Consider the following 21,112-nt stretch of genomic DNA (forward strand, 5'->3'; position numbering starts at 1 on the left):
GGGGGGGGGGTGCAAATCAATATTAGGAAGCTGTTCCTAATGTTTGGTATACTCAGTGTATTTCATGATGTGCAGCCTAACATGTGAGCAATGATGTGCCAAATGTTGATTTAATTCATTATTATAGGGTTAAGCATTAGAATAAGCCGCCTCAATATTTGCAACCGTAGGTGATCTCTTTCTTGGAGCTGATACATCGTCAGTATTGTGGAATAATTCTAATGATAAGGGAAGATTTGAATGGAGAAAGCTTTCCTTCGATCCTATCAGTATTGACACATGCCTCAATGACAAATTTAGCAAACGTTTTGGGAAATGCATGTTACATCTTCGGCTGTTGAAAAAACGTATTGTTAAAACACTCCTAAGCCTAAATTCAATCGCTATCGGAAAACCTGACCTTGGTCAATTTTATCTCTGCCTACTCGTGCCAGCTCCTCCTTCTACTCTCTCTCATCTTCTCACCGCTCCTGATCCTGCCTCATTCACACCTGCTAGGCCTCTCTTTACCTCGTGCTCGACAATGTAGCAGTCGCTCAACTAGTGTGGAATTTGGGAAGCCTGACATGTCATCGCGACCATGTGTGCTGTTGAGCAGGTGGAACAGAACAAGGAGTGACGTGATGCCGGAAGCCCAATGCAGACAGTCCTGACGCGGACGAACTCTGGAGCGGGGCGGGGGGGTGAGCCCGACCTCAGCGGAACCCGCCGCCAGGACAGAATCTGAGATGGGAGGGAGCCTGGCCATGTGCGACACAACGGAGCCCACGGCGCCATGTCTCCTACACCACAACGGCAACCCACACGGACCCCTGGGAGGTATGATACCCCAAAACACACCCACAGATAGATACTGCTTTACACCAATCCAATGCTTTGAAATCCGTAATGGGGTGTGTGCAAGTGAGGAGAATCAGGATGCAGTCACACTCACAGCAGAGGCCTTCACAGGTCCTAAAAATTGGACCCGTTCCGAAATGGACCTGGGGCTTTTCCATCCGAACCCGATATGCATAAATTAGTACAATATACAGTACCGTTCCGAATGGACCCGAGGACAATTAGACCCATTCCATATAGACCTGGTTAGATCCAGACCCGTTCCAATCCAATCTTTCCTGACTGCATCAAACCGGGAGAAGCTAGATAAGCTAGCTAGATAGCTATGCTAACTGAGGCTGCATCAAACCGGGAGAAGCTAGATAAGCTAGCTAGATAGCTAGGCTAACTGAGGCTGCATGCACTTTCTCATCCTACAGTTACAAACAACAACAACTCCATTCAGAATATTAAGTAGCAGCCTACCTGTTGGCTCTTGGTCATTGAAGCCTGTCCTTCTCCTTTAACATGGAGCGAGGCTCTATGACTGTAGCCTATTGCCGCTTTGATGACCTATGATTGGCCAATAACAACAACAAGCTACACGCGCCACTCTCATGAAAAGCAAAGAGCAGCAGCATAAATGATACAATTTCTCTCTCTCTACTGCAGCTGTCACGTTTGGATCTATATGGTTCCTTCTGGACAAGTCAGTTAAAATTACACATACCCGAGACCTGTGACAATCAGATCAGAGCTGACCCAGAACCGTGACATCATTTAGAATTCTGGATCTGGATCGGGTCTCGGGTATTCTCTAACTCACAGCCCTGACAGTTATAATGTCTCTTTCTTTGTCTCTGTCTTACTCTCTCTCTCTCTGGCCCTGACCCTCTGGTAACTGGGGCCAGGACTGGAGTTCTGGCTGCACTCCTGGCCGTAATCGTACTGCACAATGCCATGCACTCTAGAGTTCATCAGGCTCATTGCAGTATTTTATAGGACTGTATAATAGGATCAATTCCATCCTGTACTGTGCCATGCTGTGTAGATCTAGGCTGCTCCATAGGACTGGGAACTATATAAAACACTGTGGTTACTGAACAAAGTAGCGCTGTATGAAGCTGATTTATACTGCTCTCTAGGTTATCGATCGCTCCGCATACATACGGTTCTGAATGTATGAGTGGGAATGTCCAGTAAACACACACACACACACACACACACACACACACACACACACACCACCACACCACACACACCACACACACACACCACCCACACATCACATACACATACACATATACCACAACACACACACACACACACACACACACACACACAACAAACACACACAACACACACACACACAACACACACACACACACACACACACACACACACACACACACACACACACACACACACACACACAATAGAGTATATTAGAGAACAGGCAGGAAACTTGGAGATGAGCATGAGGGGGTAAAGAGGGGATAATCGTATCGGCTGAATGCAGACGATATGGTTCTGTTTGCTATTGTAACGACTATTGACCAAGCTATGTTAGAGCTGCAATCTGATTTTGTTACATTACAGAAAGCCCTTGTTGATTTAAAACTTGTACTTAATGCGAGAAAAACTAAATATATGTTGTTAATCAAATTCACAGAAAAATGTCTCAGATGGTTTAAGGACTGGGTGTCGGAGTGCGAAGTCAAACGCAGGAAGCAGAGGGTGCAATAACAAATGTTCCCTTTTAATGAACACTGAGAAACTAAAGTCACCCTTCTAATATACTGGGTGCTCACAAAAAACTACCCCAGACACGGGGGGAATGAAAGCAGTCCAGTAACCATGTAACACGTAGTACAAACAGACACCACGCTTAACAACTAATAATCCCGCACAAGAACCGGGCGGGCCGGCTGACTGATAAGCCCAACTAATTACCAACAAATGAAAACAGGTGTAATCAATAAACACATAAGGAGGGGGAGAAAAGGATCAGTGGCAGCTAATAGGCCGGTGACGACGACCGCCGAGCGCCACCCGAACGGGAAGGAGAGCCTGCCTCGGTCGGAGTCGTGACAGATGGCTACATATTCACTCATTGGATGGTTCTCTCATTGAGCGGGTTCCCACCTGTAAATATCTGTCCGTTTGGATTGATAAAGATCTAACGCTTAAAAAACATACCGATGAGCAAGTTAAAAAATGAAGATTTAAAGCTTATTTTTTACAATAGATCATGTCTCTCCCTAAACAGCAGGAAGCAGATTGTACAGTCGTGACCAAAAGTTTTGAGAATGACACAAATATTAATTTTCACAAAGTCTGCTGCCTCAGTTTGTATGATGGCAATTTGCATATACTCCAGAATGTTATGAAGTGTGATCAGATGAATTGCAATTAAATGCCCCAAACAATCGTACAGTCAACTTTCCTGCCAGATCTAGACTATGGTGACACCATTTATCAAAATGCAGCAGCCACTACTCTTAAACCTTTGGATGCCGTCTAACATAGCGCCCCCCGTTTTATTATACAGTAGGAGACAGTTTTAATACCCATCACTGCATCCTGTATCAGAAGGTCAGCTGGACCTAAAGCCCCGTAGATCCCTTCATTACTCACATGTTGTTTAAAAAGCTCTGCTCCACAAGCTTCCAACAGACATACAAATCAAATCAAATCAAATTGTATTTATTCACATACACATGGTTAGCAATATTAATGTGAGTGTAGCGAAACGCTTGTGCTTCTAGTTCCGACAGTGCAGTAATATCAACAAGTAATCTAACAATTCCACAACAACTACCTAATACACACAAATGTAAAGGGATGGAATAAGAATATGTACATATAAATATATGGAAGAGCGATGGCCGAGCAGCATAGGCAAGATGGAGATGAGTAATGTAAGATATGTAAACATTATTAAAGTGGCATTATTTAAAGTGACTAGTGATCCATTTATATAAGTGGCCAATGATTTGAGTCTGTGGAAAGGCAGCAGCTTCTCAGTGCTTGTGATGTCTGTTTAACAGTCTGATGGCCTTGAGATAGAAGCTGTTTTTCAGTCTCTTGGTCCCAGCTTTGATGCCCCTGTACTGACCTCGCCTTCTGGATGGTAGCAGGGTGAACAGGCAGTGGCTCGGGTGGTTGTTGTCCTTGATGATATTTTTGGCCTTCCTGTGACATCGGGTGGTGTAGGTGTCCTGGAGGGCAGATAGTTTGCCCCCGGTGATGCGTTGTGCAGACCGCACCACCCTCTGGAGAGCCTTGCGGTTGATGGCGGGGAAGTTGCCGTACCAGGCGGTGATACAGCCCGACAGGATGCTCTCAATTGTGCATCTGTAAAAGTTTGTGAGGGTTTTAGGTGACAAGCCAAATTTCTTCACCCTCCTGAGGTTGTGTGGGTGGACCATTTCAGTTTGTCCGTGATGTGTACGCCGAGGAACTTACATTTTCCACCTTCTCCACTACTGTCCCATCGATGTGGATAGGGGGGTGCTCCCTCTGCTGTTTCCCGAAGTCCACGATCATCTCCTTTGTTTTGTTGACGTTGAGTGAGAGGTTGTTTTTCTGACACCACACACCGGATGCCCTCACCTCCTCCCTGTAGGCTGTCTCGTCGTATTTGGTAATCAAGCCCACTACTGTTGTGTCGTCTGCAAACTTGATGATTGAGTTGGAGGCGTGCTTGGCCACGCAGTCATGGGTGAACAGGGAGTACAGGAGGGGGCTGAGCACGCACCCTTGTGGGGCCCCAGTGTTGAGGATCAGCGAAGTGGAGATGTTGTTTCCTACCTTCACCACCTGGGGGTGGCCCGTCAGAAAGTCCAGGACCCAATTGCACAGGGCGGGGTTGAGACCCAGGGCCTGAAGCTTAATGATGAGCTTGGAGGGTACTATGGTGTTGAATGCTGAGCTGTAGCCAAGGAACAGCTTTCTTACATAGGTATTCCTCTTGTCCAGATGGGATAGGGCAGTGTGCAGTGTGATGGTGATTTTATCGTCTGTGGACCTGTTGGGGCGGTATGCAAACTGAAGTGGGTCTAGGGTGGCAGGTAAGGTGGAGGTGATATGATCCTTGACTAGTCTCTCAAAGCACTTCATGATGACAGAAGTGAGTGCTGAGGGCGGTAGTCATTTAGTTAATTTATCTTTGCGTTCTTTGGTACAGGAACAATGGTGGCCATCTTGAAGCATGTGGGGACAGCAGACTGGGATAGGGAGCGATTGAATATGTCCGTAAACATACCAGCCAGATGGTCTGCGGATGCTCTGAGGACGCGACTAGGGATGCCATCTGGGCCAGAAGCCTTACGAGGGATAACACGTTTAAATGTCGAATGCCACCATCTATCCACGGTTTCTGGTTGGGGAAGGTTTTAATAGTCACATTAGGTACAACATCTCCAATGCACTTCCTTATAAACTCACTCACTGAGTCAGCGTATAGATCAATGTTATTCTCTGAGGCTGCCCGGAACATTTCCCAGTCTGCGTGATCAAAACAATCTTGAACCATGGATTCCGATTGGTCAGACCAGCGTTGAAGGGTTCTAGTCACGGGTACATCCTGTTTGAGTTTCTGCCTATAAGACGGTAGGAGCAAGACATCCCTCACTTCCTTGTTGAACTATAACAATATGAGATACCAAACCCATTCGCAGGGTTAACTCTTGAGGTCCTGCTTGTCTCCACAAAGTTTGATAAATGCGCCTTTAGTTTTAATGCACCACAGTTATGGAATACATTACAAAACAAATTCCACCTGGATTCACGGGTGCCGATAGGGCAGTTTAAAACTCTGTTGTTAAATGAGTAATGCATTTTTTGCTGTCTTGATGTCATTTTGTCCTCAGGGCACCATTGTAAATGAGACAATTAGGTTCCGCTGAATAAATAAAAGTGAATAAATAAAATGAAATAAAATAAAGGGGGAGATGGGGAGAGGGAAGAGGTGATGGGGGAGAGGGGAGATGGGGAGAGGTGATGGGGAGAGGGGAGAGGTGATGGGGAGAGGGGAGATGAGGAAACGGTAGATGGGGAGAGGTGATGTTGAGTGGGTAGACAGGGAAAGGGTATAGGGGAAGAGGTGATGGGGGAGAGGGAAGAGGGTAGACAGGGAAAGGGTATAGGGGGAGATGTGATGGGGGAGAGGGAAGAGGGAAGAGGTGATAGAGGGAGGGGGAGAGGGAGAGGGGATATGGTGAGAGGGAAGAGGGGATAGTGGGAGAGGGGATAGTGGGAGAGGGGAGAGGTGATGGGGAGAGGGAATGGGGGAGAGGGCATATTGGGAGAGGGGAGAGGTGATAGGGGGAAAGGGGAGAAGGGGAGAGGGGATAGTGGGGAGAGGGGGAGAGAGGATAGTGGGAGAGGGGAGGGGATAGTGGGAGAGGGGAGAGGGGAGAGTTGATAGGGGAGGGGGAGAGGTGACAGGGGTAGGGGGAGAGGTGATAGTGGGAGAGGGGAGAGGTGATAGTGGGAGAGGGGAGAGGTGATGGGGGAGAGGGGATAGTGGGAGAGGTGATAGAAGGGAGAGGTGATGGGGGAGAGGTGATAGTGGGAGAGGGGAGAGGTGATAGTGGGAGAGGTGATAGAAGGGATAGTGGGAGAGGTGATAGAGGGGAGAGGTACTTCTCTTCCTGTGCCCTGTCAGCAACTGGAGTGGATACATACTGTATGTCCATTCCCACACAATCACACTACTAACAAGGTCTGGAGGAAAGGGAGGACAGGGTGATAGATACTGAGACTAACTGAGTTACAGCAAGAGGGAACTACGAGAGAGTGGGGAAAAAGAGAAAGGTGTTGGAAAGGAGACGAGGTAGGGGATGAGAGAGAGGGAGAGAGGGAGAGAGGGAGAGAGAGAGGTGAAGAGGGAGAGAGAGAGAGAGAGGGGAAGAGGGAGAGAGCGAGAGGGAGAGATGGAGGGGGAGAGAGGGGGAGAGAGAGCAAGAGAGAGAGAGAGAGAGAGGGAGGGGGATAGGGAGGGAGAAAGAGGGGGAGAGTGAGAGAGAGAGGGACAGAGAGGTGGGGAGGGAGAAAGAGGGAGACTGAGTTACAGCAAGAGGGAACTACGAGAGAGTGGGAAAAAAGAGAAAGGTGTTGGAAAGGAGATGAGGTAGGGGATGAGAGAGAGGGAGAGGGAAAGAGGGAAAGAGGGAGAGAGGCAGAGAGAGAGAGAGAGAGATAGAGAGAGAGAGAGCTGGTTGGAGCTGCTCTGTGTTGACAGTTATATTGGCCTGTTGGGGAAAATTCACTTACTTGAATTGGCACACAGAGCTCCAGTCTGTAATTCACTCCATAAGAGCCCAGCAAACTGGGAGCCGGGATGATTCATGGAGAGGAAGTAGAAATATAGCAATTGACTGATTAAAACAAGAGAGAGGGAGAGATCTAATGGTGTGTGTGGTATAGCTCTACTCTTATTATTAGTGCAGGGAGTTTGCCTAATGCTCAGACCCTCATTTCTTGTGAGAGCCTTAATTAATTAGTCGACAGGTGGCCTACAACCAAAAGCCTTTTAGTAAAAAGAGGAATATTGGTGAAGGAGGAATGAAATTGTTGCTGTGCCAAAAGGATAGTGGGGCCATAGAGAAGAACACCATAGAAAACCATGTGTGTGGGCATCGTTTAGGCCGTTGTGACTTTGGGAACGGTTACCATGGTTCCAGCTTTATCTATGTAACTAACGGTTAAGCTATAAAAAAATCTACATATACAGTCAAATGAAGAGATGAGACATACACAGTCAAATGAAGAGATGAGACATACACAGTCAAATGAAGAGATGAGACATACACAGTCAAATGAAGAGATGAGACATACACAGTCAAATGAAGAGATGAGACATACACAGTCAAATGAAGAGATGAGACATACACAGTCAAATGAAGAGATGAGACATACACAGTCAAATGAAGAGATGAGACATACACAGTCAAATGAAGAGATGAGACATACACAGTCAAATAAAGAGATGAGACATACACAGTCAAATGAAGAGATGAGACATACACAGTCAAATGAAGAGATGAGACATACACAGTCAAATGAAGAGATGAGACATACAGAGTCAAATGAAGAGATGAGACATACACAGTCAAATGAAGAGATGAGACATACACAGTCAAATGAAGAGATGAGACATACACAGTCAAATTAAGAGATGAGACATACACAGTCAAATGAAGAGATGAGACATACACAGTCAAATTAAGAGATGAGACATACACAGTCAAATTAAGAGATGAGACATACACAGTCAAATTAAGAGATGGAGATGCTAAACTGCGATAAATCAGCACCAGCCAGGCCGTTCAAATTGCATAGCATGTCTACTGAATTCTGTGTAATTATAAAATATGAAAGAACTGATAATGAACACAGTAGCTTGTATTACCATTGGGTCCAAAATACATCCACTGCACATGTCTGACCTTCAATGAATGTAAATAACTTAGATAGTTATGGAATACATAGTTATGGAATAGATAGTTACGGAATACATAGTTATGGAATAGATAGTTATGGAATAGATAGTTATGGAATACATAGTTATGGAATAGATAGTTATGGAATACATAGTTATGGAATACATAGTTATGGAATAGATAGTTATGGAATAGATAGTTATGGAATACATAGTTATGGAATAGATAGTTACGGAATACATAGTTATGGAATAGATAGTTATGGAATAGATAGTTATGGAATAGATAGTTATGGAATACATAGTTATGGAATACATAGTTATGGAATAGATAGTTATGGAATAGATAGTTATGGAATACATAGTTATGGAATAGATAGTTATGGAATACATAGTTATGGAATACATAGTTATGGAATACATAGTTATGGAATAGATAGTTATGGAATAGATAGTTATGGAATACATAGTTATGGAATAGATAGTTACGGAATACATAGTTATGGAATAGATAGTTACGGAATACATAGTTATGGAATAGATAGTTATGGAATACATAGTTATGGAATACATAGTTATGGAATAGATAGTTATGGAATAGATAGTTATGGAATACATAGTTATGGAATAGATAGTTATGGAATACATAGTTATGGAATAGATAGTTATGGAATACATAGTTATGGAATACATAATTATGGAATACATAGTTATGGAATACATAGTTATGGAATAGATAGTTATGGAATAGATAGTTATGGAATAGATAGTTATGGAATACATAGTTATGGAATAGATAGTTATGGAATAGATAGTTATGGAATACATAGTTATGGAATACATAGTTATGGAATAGATAGTTATGGAATAGATAGTTATGGAATAGATAGTTATGGAATACATAGTTATGGAATACATAGTTATGGAATACATAGTTATGGAATAGATAGTTATGGAATACATAGTTATGGAATAGATAGTTATGGAATACATAGTTATGGAATACATAGTTATGGAATAGATAGTTATGGAATACATAGTTATGGAATACATAGTTATGGAAAAGATAGTTATGGAATAGATAGTTATGGAAAAGATAGTTATGGAATAGATAGTTATGGAATTGTAAGGTGTGCGTGTTGGTGGCAGGGAAGTCAAGTGCAGGAGAACGAACTTGGTATAAACAGAGTCATTTAATAACAACTACAAACAAACTCCAAAACCAAAATATACCAAAAATAATAAAATGGGTACAAAACCCGTCACGCACCAACACATAATAGCACTAACACACAAACAAACAATCTCCAACAAGGACATGAGGGGAAACAGAGGGTTAAGTACCCAACATGTAATTGATGGGATTGGAACCAGGTGTGAAGGAAGACAAGACAAAACCAATGGAAAATGAAAAATGGATCAGTGATGGCTAGAAGATCGGTGACGTCGACCGCCGAACACCGCCCGAACAAGGAGAGGGACCGACTTCGGCAGAAGTCGTGACAGTACCCTCCCCGATGCGCGGCTCCAGCTGCGTGGAAATCTCGCAGCATAGAAGGATCCAACACGTCCTCCACCGGAACCCAGCATCTCTCCTCCGGACCATACCCCTCCCAGTCCACGAGGTACTGAAGGCCCCTCGCCTGACGTCTCGAATCCAGTATGGATCGAACGGAGTACGCCGGGGCACCCTCGATGTCCAGAGGGGGTGGAGGAACCTCCTGCACCTCAGACTCCTGGAGCGGGCCAGCCACCACCAGCCTGAGGAGAGACACATGGAACGAGGGGTTAATGCGGTAATCGGGGGGAAGCTGTAACCTGTAACATACCTTGTTCAGTCTCCTCAGGACTTTAAATGGCCCCACAAACCGCGGACCCAGCTTCCGACAGGGCAGGCGGAGGGGCAGGTTTCGGGTCGAGAGCCAGACCCTGTCCCCAGGTGCGAACACCGGGGCCTCACTGCGGTGACGGTCTGCGCCCCTTTTCTGGCTCAGTACGGCGCGCTGAAGGTGGACATGTTTCCTCCGCGCGCCGGAACCAGTCGTCCACCACAGGAGCCTCAGTCTGACTCTGATGCCAAGGAGCCAGAACCAGCTGATACCCCAAGACACACTGGAAGGGAGAAAGGTTAGTGGAGGAGTGGAGGAGTGGCGGAGCGAGTTCTGGGCCATCTCTGCCCAGGGCACGAACGCCGCCCACTCCCCCTGCCGGTCCTGGCAATAAGACCTCAGAAACCTACCCACATCCTGGTTAACTCTCTCCACCTGCCCGTTACTCTCGGGGTGAAAACCTGAGGTAAGGCTGACCGAGACCCCCAGACTACCAGTGCCACCAGGCAAGAGGCCCGGGAGTATGGGAGTGGGATCCATGGGCCGCTCCTCTGTGTCATACATCCGGGACAGTGCGTCTGCCTTCGCGTTCTGGGAACCTGGTCTGTAGGATAGGGTTAAAACAAAACGTGTAAAAAACATGGCCCACCTTGCCTGGCGAGGATTCAGTCTCCTTGCCGCCCGGATGTACTCCAGATTGCGGTGGTCAGTCCAGATGAGAAAAGGGTGTTTAGCCCCCTCAAGCCAATGTCTCCATGCCTTCAAAGCCTTGACGACAGCCAACAACTCCCAGTACCCCACGTCATAGTTTCGCTCCGTCGGGCTGAGCTTCTTCTAAAAGAAGGCACAGGGGCGGAGCTTTGGTGGCGTACACGAACGCCGAGAGAGCATGGCTCCTATCTCAGCCTCGGACACGTCCACCTCCACTATGAACTCCAAAGAGGGATCAGGATGAGCCAGCACGGGAGCCGAGGTAAACAGAGCCCTCAGCTGACCAAAAGCTCTTTCCGCCTCAGCTGACCACTGCAAACGCACTGGTCCCCCCTTCAGCAGTGAGGTAATGGGAGCCGCTACCTGACCAAAGCCCCGGATAAACCTCCGGTAGTAGTTGGAAAACCCTAGAAACCGCTGCACTTCCTTTACCATGGTTGGAGTCGGCCCACCATGGTAAAGGATTACGCACGGCTGAAATGCGGTCACTCTCCATCTCCACCTCTGAAGTGGAAATGCGGTACCCTAGGAAGGAGACGGACTGTTGGGAAAAACAGACATTTCTCAGCGTTGACGTACAGGTCATGCTCCAACAGCCGACCAAGCACCCTGCGCACCAGGGACACATGCTCGGCGCGTGTAGCAGAGTATATCAGAATGTCATCAATATACACCACTACACCCTGCCTGTGCAGGTCCCAGAAAATCTCATCTACAAAGGCCTGGAAGACTGATGGAGCATTCATCAACCCGTACGGCATGACGAGGTACTCATAGTGCCCTGAGGTGGTACTAAATGCCGTCTTCCACTCGTCCCCCTCCCGGATACGCACCAGGTTGTAAGTGCTCCTGAGATCCAATTTTGTGAAGAAGCGCGCCCCGTGCATTGACTCGATCGCACTGGCTATGAGAGGCAGCGGGTAGCTGTACCTCACAGCGATTTGGTTGATACCTCGATAGACCGCCATCCTTCTTCTTCACAAAAAAGAAACTCGAGGAGGCAGGTAAAGTGGAGGGCCGAATGTACCCCTGCTCCAGAGATTCGGAGACATATGTTTCCATAGCCTCCGTCTCCGTCTGTGAGAGGGGATACACGTGACTCCTGGGAAGTGCAGCGTCTACCAGGAGATCTATCGCACAATCGCCCCATCGATGAGGTGGTAATTGGAGAGCCAAATCGGCATAATCAGGGGGAATGCGCACGGTGGAGACCTGGTCTGGACTCTCCACCGTAGTAGCACCAACGGAAACCCCTAAACACCTACCTGAGCACTCTCGCGACCACCCCGTGAGAGCCCTCTGTGGCCAAGAAACAGTGGGGTTATGACAAGCTAACCAGGGTAGGCCCAGCACCACAGGAAACGCAGGAGAGTCAATAAGGAAGAGACTAATTCTCTCCGTATGACCCTCCTGCGTCACCATGCCCAAAGGCGCGGTGACCTCCCTAATTAACCCTGACCCTAATGGTCGACTATCTAAGGCGTGAACGGGGAAGGGCATATCCACGGGAACGATGGGGATCCCTAAACTATGGGCTAAAGCCCTATCAATAAAATTCCCAGTCGCGCCTGAATCGACTAGCGCCTTAGGCTGGGAATGCGGGGAAAACTCAGGGAACGTGACAAACACAAACATATGTGCAACAGAGGGCTCTGGGTGAGATTGGTGCCGGCTCACCTAGGGTGACGCCAGAGCGCCCTGCCTGCTGCCTGGATTCCCAGAGGAACCAACCCGGCACCGACCGGCAGTGTGACCTCTGCGGCCACAGATGGTGCACGAGCGGGAACCCCCTCCGGTCTCCCTGCGCACCGCCCCTCCCAGCTCCATGGGTATCGGACAGGGGGTGCGGGAGGATGGAACCACCAGACCCCGATCTGAACGTCCGTGAGTAGCCAGCAGGTTGTCCACCCGGATGGACAGGTCCACCAGCTGGTCAAACGTAAGGGTGGTGTCTCTGCAGGCCATCTCCCGACGGACGTCCTCGCGCAGACTGCAGCGGTACTGGTCGATCAGGGCCCTGTAGGTCCATCCCGCGCCAGCAGACAGGGTCCTAAACTCCAGGGCGAACTCCCGGGCGCTCCTCGTCTCCTGCCTCAGATGGTAGAGGTGCTCACGGCAGGTGAACTCCTCAAAATGGTCTAACGCCGCATCTCCCTCTCTCCACACGGCGTTGGCCCACTCCAGGGCTCTCCCGGTGAGGCACGAGACGAGGGCGGACACCCTCTCACGGCCCGATGGAGCCGGGTGGACGGTGGCCAGATAGAGGTCTAATTGTAATAAGAACCCCTGGCAGTTCGCAGCCCTCCCGTCGTACTCCTGGGGCAAGGAGAGACGGATTCCACTGGGTTCAGGCGGGAAAGGGGTGCTCAGGAGAGAACCCGGGTGTGCTGGTGAAGGCGCTGGAAGAACTCCCTGTCTCTCCCAGCGGTCCATTGTCTTGACAACACGATACGTGGCGGTGCCAAGATGGTGAAGCATAACCACATGCTCTTGGACGCAGGGAAGGCAGGGAAGTCAGGCGCAGGAGAACGAACTTGGTATAAACTGAGTCGTTTAATAAGTGCTCACAAACTCCGAAAACCAAAATATACAAAAATAATGAAAGTGGGTACAAAACCTGTCGCACACCAGAACATAATTAGCACCAATACATACAACAATCACCGACAAGGACATGAGGGGAAACAGAGAGTTAAATACACAACATGTAATTGATGGGATTGGAACCAGGTGTGATGGAAGACAAGACAAAACCAATGGAAAATGAAAAATGTATCAGTGATGGCTAGAAGATCGGTGACGTCGACCGCCGAACGCCGCCCGAACAAGGAGAGGGACCGACTTCGGCGGAAGTCGTGACAATAGATAGTTATGGAATAGATAGTGATAGTTATGAATAGATATTTGTGGAAAACAGTGTGAAGCTTTTACATTTATTAGACACTTAGTTTTTTTATAGGTCCTTTTTTATAATGTCTTTGGATATCCATTCTTCTAGTATTACCTATAATCTTAAGAATTTCTTTGCCGTTAGATTAGCGACTTTAGATCTTTGCATTGTTTGGATTCCTATCAGTATACACAACAGGTGATTTAACAGCCACCCAAGTCAGCAGCATTCTATGTAATTAGACCTAATATTGTACTCGCTTAGCCTAAGTTGTTTATTTTGCCTAACGTTCTGATTTCCCTCCCCCAGGTCTGATGATCCCAGTATTCTGTGTGGTGGAGCAGGCAGGGCCTGGTGGGGGGATGCAACGTGAGGAGGTGGAGAGGAGTGAGGGCCACAGAGAGGAGCATGCTGAGTTTGTCCTGGTCAGGAAAGACATCCTCTTCAACCAGCTGGTGGAGACGGCCCTGCAGGCCCTGGGGTACTCCCACAGCTCTGCTGCTCAGGCCCAGGGTGAGTATTGTAGCCTCCACAAAACACCATCCATAACTTGAACTGAGCACTTCTCCACAAAACACCAGTCATAACCCCAAACACTTGAACTGAATACCTCATCACAAAACACCAGTCATAACCCCAAACGCTTGAACTGAATACCTCACCACAAAACACCAGTCATAACCCCAAACGCTTGAACTGAATACCTCACCACAAAACACCAGACACAAAGGCTCTATCAGCCAAAATAATATATGCCATTTAGCAGACGCTTTTATCCAAAGCAACGTACAGTCATGCGTGTATGCATTTTATGTATGGCTGGTCCCAGGAATCAAACCCACTACCCTGGCGTTACAAGCACCACGCTCTACCAACTGAGCTACAGAGGACAAAACAAAGCTTTCACCTGGTACTGAGTTTGAGATTGTGCTAAAACGCTATACAACCTGTTAGAAAGGAGTCAGAGGACAGCACAGCACTAATTCACTGGCCGGGATGCTAGTCAGACTAAACACTTCTGTATGATGTTTTGAGCTCTCAGGCTAAGTAAAGAATGTTTGAAAAACACAACTAAAGAGAAACTCGTTAAACAAAGAACAAAGAGTTGGAAAGAAATGAGTCTAGTTCCTCCAAGAGGCCAAAATAATATGTGTACGACTAAATTTGTCTAAGTATATGCACATGCTTTAATGTGTGGTGTGTGTGCATTTGTGTGTTCATGTTTGTGTATGTGTGAGAATGTTTATGAAAGAGGTCTAGGGGAGAAACTTAATAGCTGTGTAATTTATTGTTGCACACATGGTTGCCATCGCCAAGAGGACAGTGCAGTTTCCTGTGTTCACTAAAGTATGCAGAACATTCTATCTGGGGGAGTTGCTTCACGTTGATATATGGTAACAATAGACACAACCAGGCAGCTGACATACAGATGTGGGATCTTCATTTGATCACTCTTTTGTTGCTGAGAATTTTCCTGCACAGGTTTCAAAAGGCTTCTAGAGTTTGTAATGTCCACTTTAAAATGTCAGACTTGATTTGCCCAAATGAAAAATGTATCAACCCTTACAAAAAAAATCCACGAATTATCATCCACATAATAATTTGCATTTCCTGTTGCTGCAGGATATTTTCCTGCTGTAGCAAACTGGCTCAAATTAAGATCCTACATCTGTACATGGACTTAAACTGAAATAGTGTGTGAATCTGCTCTATTACTCTTTCCTTATGTTAAAACAGTCTTGATTCTTAGGGGCTATTAACGGAATTAGACAATAACTGCACTGTTGCCCCTGTGTGTCAGATAAAAAATAAATGAATGCAGTATTTTTTGCAGTACTGTTGCGATGCATCAAGATACGTCACTAAATTGATCACTGTCTATGTGTAAAGTGGAGATGCTCTGATATCAGATATCGTATAATGTCAGTTATAGTTTGACCTGACAAATCTCCCGTCATGTTGTGAGACGTACGTGAGAGAGCTCACTTCATACAGTACACCAACACATCTTAACAGACAGACTGTGTGTGTGCATGTGTGTAAGACAAATGTGTACATCACAGGTAATCCCTGTTTACTGCCTCAAGGTCAACAACTATTATTACCCTCTGAACGAACTACTCTGTCTCTTTCCTCTCTGCCAAACCACCTGAAGCACACTGTACTGTACACTGTACCCACTGTAACCATATGCTCTTACACGTCCCCTACATGAATCGCTGTCTGAATCGACTCCTCTTCTCTCTCCTCTGCTTTCCTCTGACATACACAGACCGTACTATACTCTGTCCCCTACGCTCTCAGTGTAGATCAAATCAAATTGTATTTGTCAGATGCTTCGTAAAACAACATGTGTAGACTAACAGTGAAATGCTTACTTACGGGCCCTTCCCAACAATGCAGAGAGAAAAATATAGAAACGATTAAAACATGAGGATTAAATACAAAATGAGAAACGATAACTTGGCTATATACACAGGGTACCAGTACGATTCGATGTGCATGGTACGAGGTAATTGAGGTAGCTACTGTATGTGCATATAGGTGGGGGAAGAGTGACTAGGCAACCGGATCCATAATAAACAGCAGCAGCAGTGTATGTGGTGAGTCAAAAGAGTTCAATGCAGATAGTCCAGGTAGCTATTTATCAGTCTTAAGGCTTGGGGGTAGACGCTGTTCAGGGCCCTGTTGGTTCCAGACTTGGTGCATCTGTAACACTTGCCGTGCAGCAGCAGAGAGAACAGTCTATGACTTGGGGGGCTAGAATCTTTGGCAATTTTTAGGGCCTTCCTCTGACACCACCTGGTATAGAGGTCCTGGATGGCAAGGAGCTCGGCCCCAGTAATGTACTGGGCGTACGCACTACTCTCTGTAGCGCCTTGCGGTCCCTGCCGTTGCCATACCAAATGGTGATGCAGCCAGTCAAGATACTCAGTGGTGCAGCTGTAAACATTTTTGAGTTTCTGAGGGCCCGTGCCAAATCTTTTCATCCTCCTGAGGGGGAAGAGGCGTTGTCGTTCCTTCTTCATGACTGTATTGGTGTGTGTGTGGACAATGTCAATTCCTTAGGCCCCGATTCCGACCAGAGTTAAGTGCGTGTAAATGGAATGTAATTCCCTTTTCATGCACTTTTCTCTCTATGCGTATTCTGACCTTGAACTTAAGCAAGAGAATAGCATGATATTCAGACGCTATTCATTCGGCGTGGAGATCGAAGCAAAGAAGGTGTGGCGGAGGTGTGTCTACAGATAAACTGTATTCTGACCTCGACTTCATTCCCTTGTAATTCCACCACCTTTACACTCGAGGAAACCAGGAATAATGTCTAGTGAACCTGCCGGTTCCAAGTGGAAAAAGCATCTACTTCATTTTTTGCACTCTAATTTATAAATGAACAAGAGCTATTGATAAGAGCTAGGTATATGAGTAATCGGTTTGAGAAGGGGGATAGTAAATACACATAGACATTGTTTAAGATGATTTTTTTCTTATGATCCCTGGAGATGAATGTGAAACCAGCCATATGGAAGCAAACTGAAAATCACATCAACATGACATGTATTACGGCCCTTTTCCACAGTGAGGCTATAAATAGCTGTGCCGTTATTCTGAATTTTAATTGTGTGCCCTCCATAATTTGTTGTTTTAATTATGGCCTACGCCCCAGGCTTTTCTTAGTTTTATTTCACAATTTGTCTCATGTTAAATATTAGCCACTATCGGGAGCCACTGTCAGTAATACCCACCTACATTTATAACTGTCACTTTAGTGTACGTTTTCTTCAATTTGTAGCCTACATTTAGCATCTTTCCATTCTGTGTACCTTTCTTTCCTCTGTCACGTCTGTGTAGTTGTTCCCAAGGGTCGCTAGCATTGGTGTATCATATTGGGCTAACTTAGGGCATGTAGCCTATTTGAATCATCATAGAACTCAGACCACACGTAGCAGGTTAAACCTGGAGCCTGGCGCACGGTTCCCCATGACTGGACCGTTGTCATACACTTCCATGATTAGTGAGAATTAGGGTAGATTTAAAGGACTATTGTTCAACCACTATTGTACACTTTTCCCCACCTTTTTATCCAATATGGCCCCGTCAATGTGGATGGGGGCTTGCTCGGTCCTCCCTTCCTGTAGTCCACGGTCAGCTCCTTTGTCTTGCTGACGTTGAGGGAGAGGTTGTTGTCCTGGCACCACACTGCCAGGTCACTGTCCTTGTCCCTATAGGCTGCCTCATCGTTGTCAGTGATCAGGCCTACCACCATCGTGTCGTCAGCAAAACTTAATGATGGTGTTGGAGTCGTGCGCGGCCACACTGTCGTGGGTAAACAGGGAGTACAGGAGGGGACTAAGCACACACCCCTGAGGGTCAGTGTGGCGGATGTGTTGTTGCCTTCCCACACCACCTGGGGTTGGCCTGTCAGGAAGTCCAGGATCCAGTTGCAGAGGAAGGTGTTCAGTCCCTGGGTCCTCTTAGGGATAAGCTTGGCGGGCAATATGGTGTTGAACTCTAAGCTGTAGTCATTGAACAACATTCTGACATAGGTGTTCCTATTGTCCAGGTGGGAGAGGACAGGGTGGAGTGCAATACAGATTGCATCACCCTGGACCCAATACAATTTGCGGTATGTTTCCTATGCTGTAGGGGACATGCTGTAGATGTCCCCGCTGTAGATGTCTCCCCTTACTGTAGATATCCCCTATGCTCTTACTGTAGATGCAATGGTGTATCATCATAGATGTCCCCTACGCTCTATGCTCTTACTGTAGATGTCCCCTTTGCTCTTACTGTAGATGTCCCCTACGCTCTTACTGTAGATGTCCCCTTTGCTCTTACTGTAGATGTCCCCTCCGCTCTTACTGTAGATGTCCCCTACGCTCTTACTGTAGATGTCCCCTACGCTCTTACTGTAGTTGTTCCCTACGCTCTTTCTGTAGATGTCCCCTATGCTCTTACTGTAGATGTCCCCTACGCTCTTACTGTAGGTGTCCCCTCCGCTCTTACTGTAGTTGTTCCCTACGCTCTTTCTGTAGATGTCCCCTATGCTCTTACTGTAGATGTCCCCTACGCTCTTACTGTAGATGTCCCCTACGCTCTTACTGTAGATGTCCCCTACGCTCTTACTGTAGATAGCCCCTACACTCTTACTGTAGATGTCCCCTACGCTCTTACTGTAGATGTCCCCTACGCTCTTACTGTAGATAGCCCCTACACTCTTACTGTAGATAGCCCCTACACTCTTACTGTAGATAGCCCCTACACTCTTACTGTAGATGTCCCCTCCGCTCTTACTGTAGATGTCCCCTATGCTCTTACTGTAGATAGCCCCTACACTCTTACTGTAGATGTCCCCTACGCTCTTACTGTAGATGTCCCCTACGCTCTTACTGTAGATGTCCCCTACGCTCTTACTGTAGATGTCCCCTACTCTCTTACTGTAGATGTCCCCTACGCTCTTACTGTAGATGTCCCCTACGCTCTTACTGTAGATAGCCCCTACACTCTTACTGTAGATAGCCCCTACACTCTTACTGTAGATGTCCCCTAAGCTCTTACTGTAGATAGCCCCTACACTCTTACTGTAGATAGCCCCTACACTCTTACTGTAGATGTCCCCTACACCTACACGACTCCTCCTGGGCTAAAAATAGTACATTCAGTATGTCAAGACAGAGGATCCTCAATATATTTTCCAGAGTTTTTCCTTGCCAGGGAAACTCCTGACCCTAGTTCCCAGCTCTGAATAAGGCCATTAACTAACCAATGACCTTTATTCCCTGTTCAACCTATATTTCTAGTGTATTTATTGTCTGAAGGTAGTGAGGTTAACGGGAGTCTACGTGGGCGGTACTTTCCATTTGATGACTTTCTTTGAATTGTTTAGATAATAACTACTGTATGCAAACAGACCGCATTTAACTATATCCTCCGTTTGATATGAAAATGTACTTCAATGTTATTTTAAACAAGAGGAAATGACAGTGACGGTCCCAAATGAGTCTTTTGGTGTCTTTTTGGTGTCGTAGGTTTAACAACAACAATCAATAATCAGACTATTACTGCAAATTACAGTTAGCTAGTTAATATGCTACTCACATATTCTGTGTTTTCCCCGTTGTATCTCTTTAAAAGTCTGCTCTCGAGTGGTGCAGCGGTCTAAGACCCTGCATCGCAGTGCTGGAGGCGTCACTACAGCCCTGGGTTCCATCCCAGGCTGTGTCACAGCCGTCCGTGACCGGGAGACCCATGAGGCGTCGGACTAATGGCCCAGCGTCGTCCGGGTTAGGGGAGGGTTTGGCTCAGCGTTGTCCGGGTTAGGGGAGGGTTTGGCCCAGCGACGTCCGGGTTAGGGGAGGGTTTGGCCCAGCGTCGTCCGGGTTAGGGGAGGGTTTGGCCCAGCGTTGTCCGGGTTAGGGGAGGGTTTGGCCCAGCGTTGTCCGGGTTAGGGAGGGTTTGGCCCAGCATTGTCCGGGTTAGGGGAGGGTTTGGCCGGCCGGGATGTCCTTGTCTCATCGTGCTCTAGCGACTCTTTGTGGCGGCTGGGCGCCTGCAAGCTGACTTCAGTCGCCAGTCATTCGGTGTTTCCTCCAACGCATTGGTGCGGCTGGCTTCCCGGTTAAGCAAGCAGTGTGTCAATAAGCAGTGCGGCTTGGCAGGGTCGTGTTTCATAGGACGCATGGCTCTCGACCTTCGCCTCTCCCAAGTCCATAAGGGAGTTGCAATGATGAGACAAGACTGTAACTACCAATTGGATATTCTGAAATTGGGGAGAAAAAGCGGTAAAAGTAAATTAAAAAAGTATAATATTTACTGCCTGAATAGTAAAGCATTTGCCATGGTATGCAAATGAATGTCATTACTAGCTAGTAGTTGTAGCCTAGATGTGTGTGCCAAGTATCAGCGGAGGCCTCTCTCTCATCAATCCCTCTAAAACAGCAGGCCACAGTGGTCCCCTGTCAACATCAATACACTCCTATAAACCTCCAGGCTGTTCAAAGCCAGACTAAACCAGACATCACAACAGCAGCAAACAAACTGCGACAGGAGCAGCAGCAGTAACACAACACCCCGGTCATACACTTTAACCCTCAGTCAGTCTGAGTTATTATACACACACACATACACACACACACACACACAAACAGTTGTGCGCACATATAGACGGCATACACACACGTATACACACACACACACACACACACACACACACATACACACAGACACGGACACACACACACACACACACACACACACACACACACACACACACACACAAACAGTTGTGCGCACGCATAGATGGCATACACACACTCACAGAGTTGCACGCACTGACATAAAAATACACACGAAAAGCAAATCACACACACACACACACACACACACACACACACACACACACACACACACACACAC

General features: G+C 46.9%; 1 protein-coding gene across 1 annotated transcript in view; it reads left to right on the forward strand.

The window, feature by feature from the left end:
• The first annotated feature begins 728 nt into the window (after positions 1 to 728).
• LOC120063936 (DNA-binding protein SATB2-like) overlaps positions 729 to 21,112 on the forward strand; it is a 65,071-nt gene continuing 44,687 nt past the window's right edge. The window contains exons 1-2 of the mRNA XM_039014245.1: positions 729 to 819; positions 14,006 to 14,209. Of these exons, the coding sequence (XP_038870173.1) occupies positions 729 to 819; positions 14,006 to 14,209 (295 nt within the window). The remainder of the gene's footprint in view (positions 820 to 14,005; positions 14,210 to 21,112) is intronic.

This window comes from Salvelinus namaycush, chromosome 19 (assembly GCF_016432855.1).
Source record: "Salvelinus namaycush isolate Seneca chromosome 19, SaNama_1.0, whole genome shotgun sequence".
In the NCBI taxonomy this organism is placed as follows: domain Eukaryota; kingdom Metazoa; phylum Chordata; class Actinopteri; order Salmoniformes; family Salmonidae; genus Salvelinus; species Salvelinus namaycush.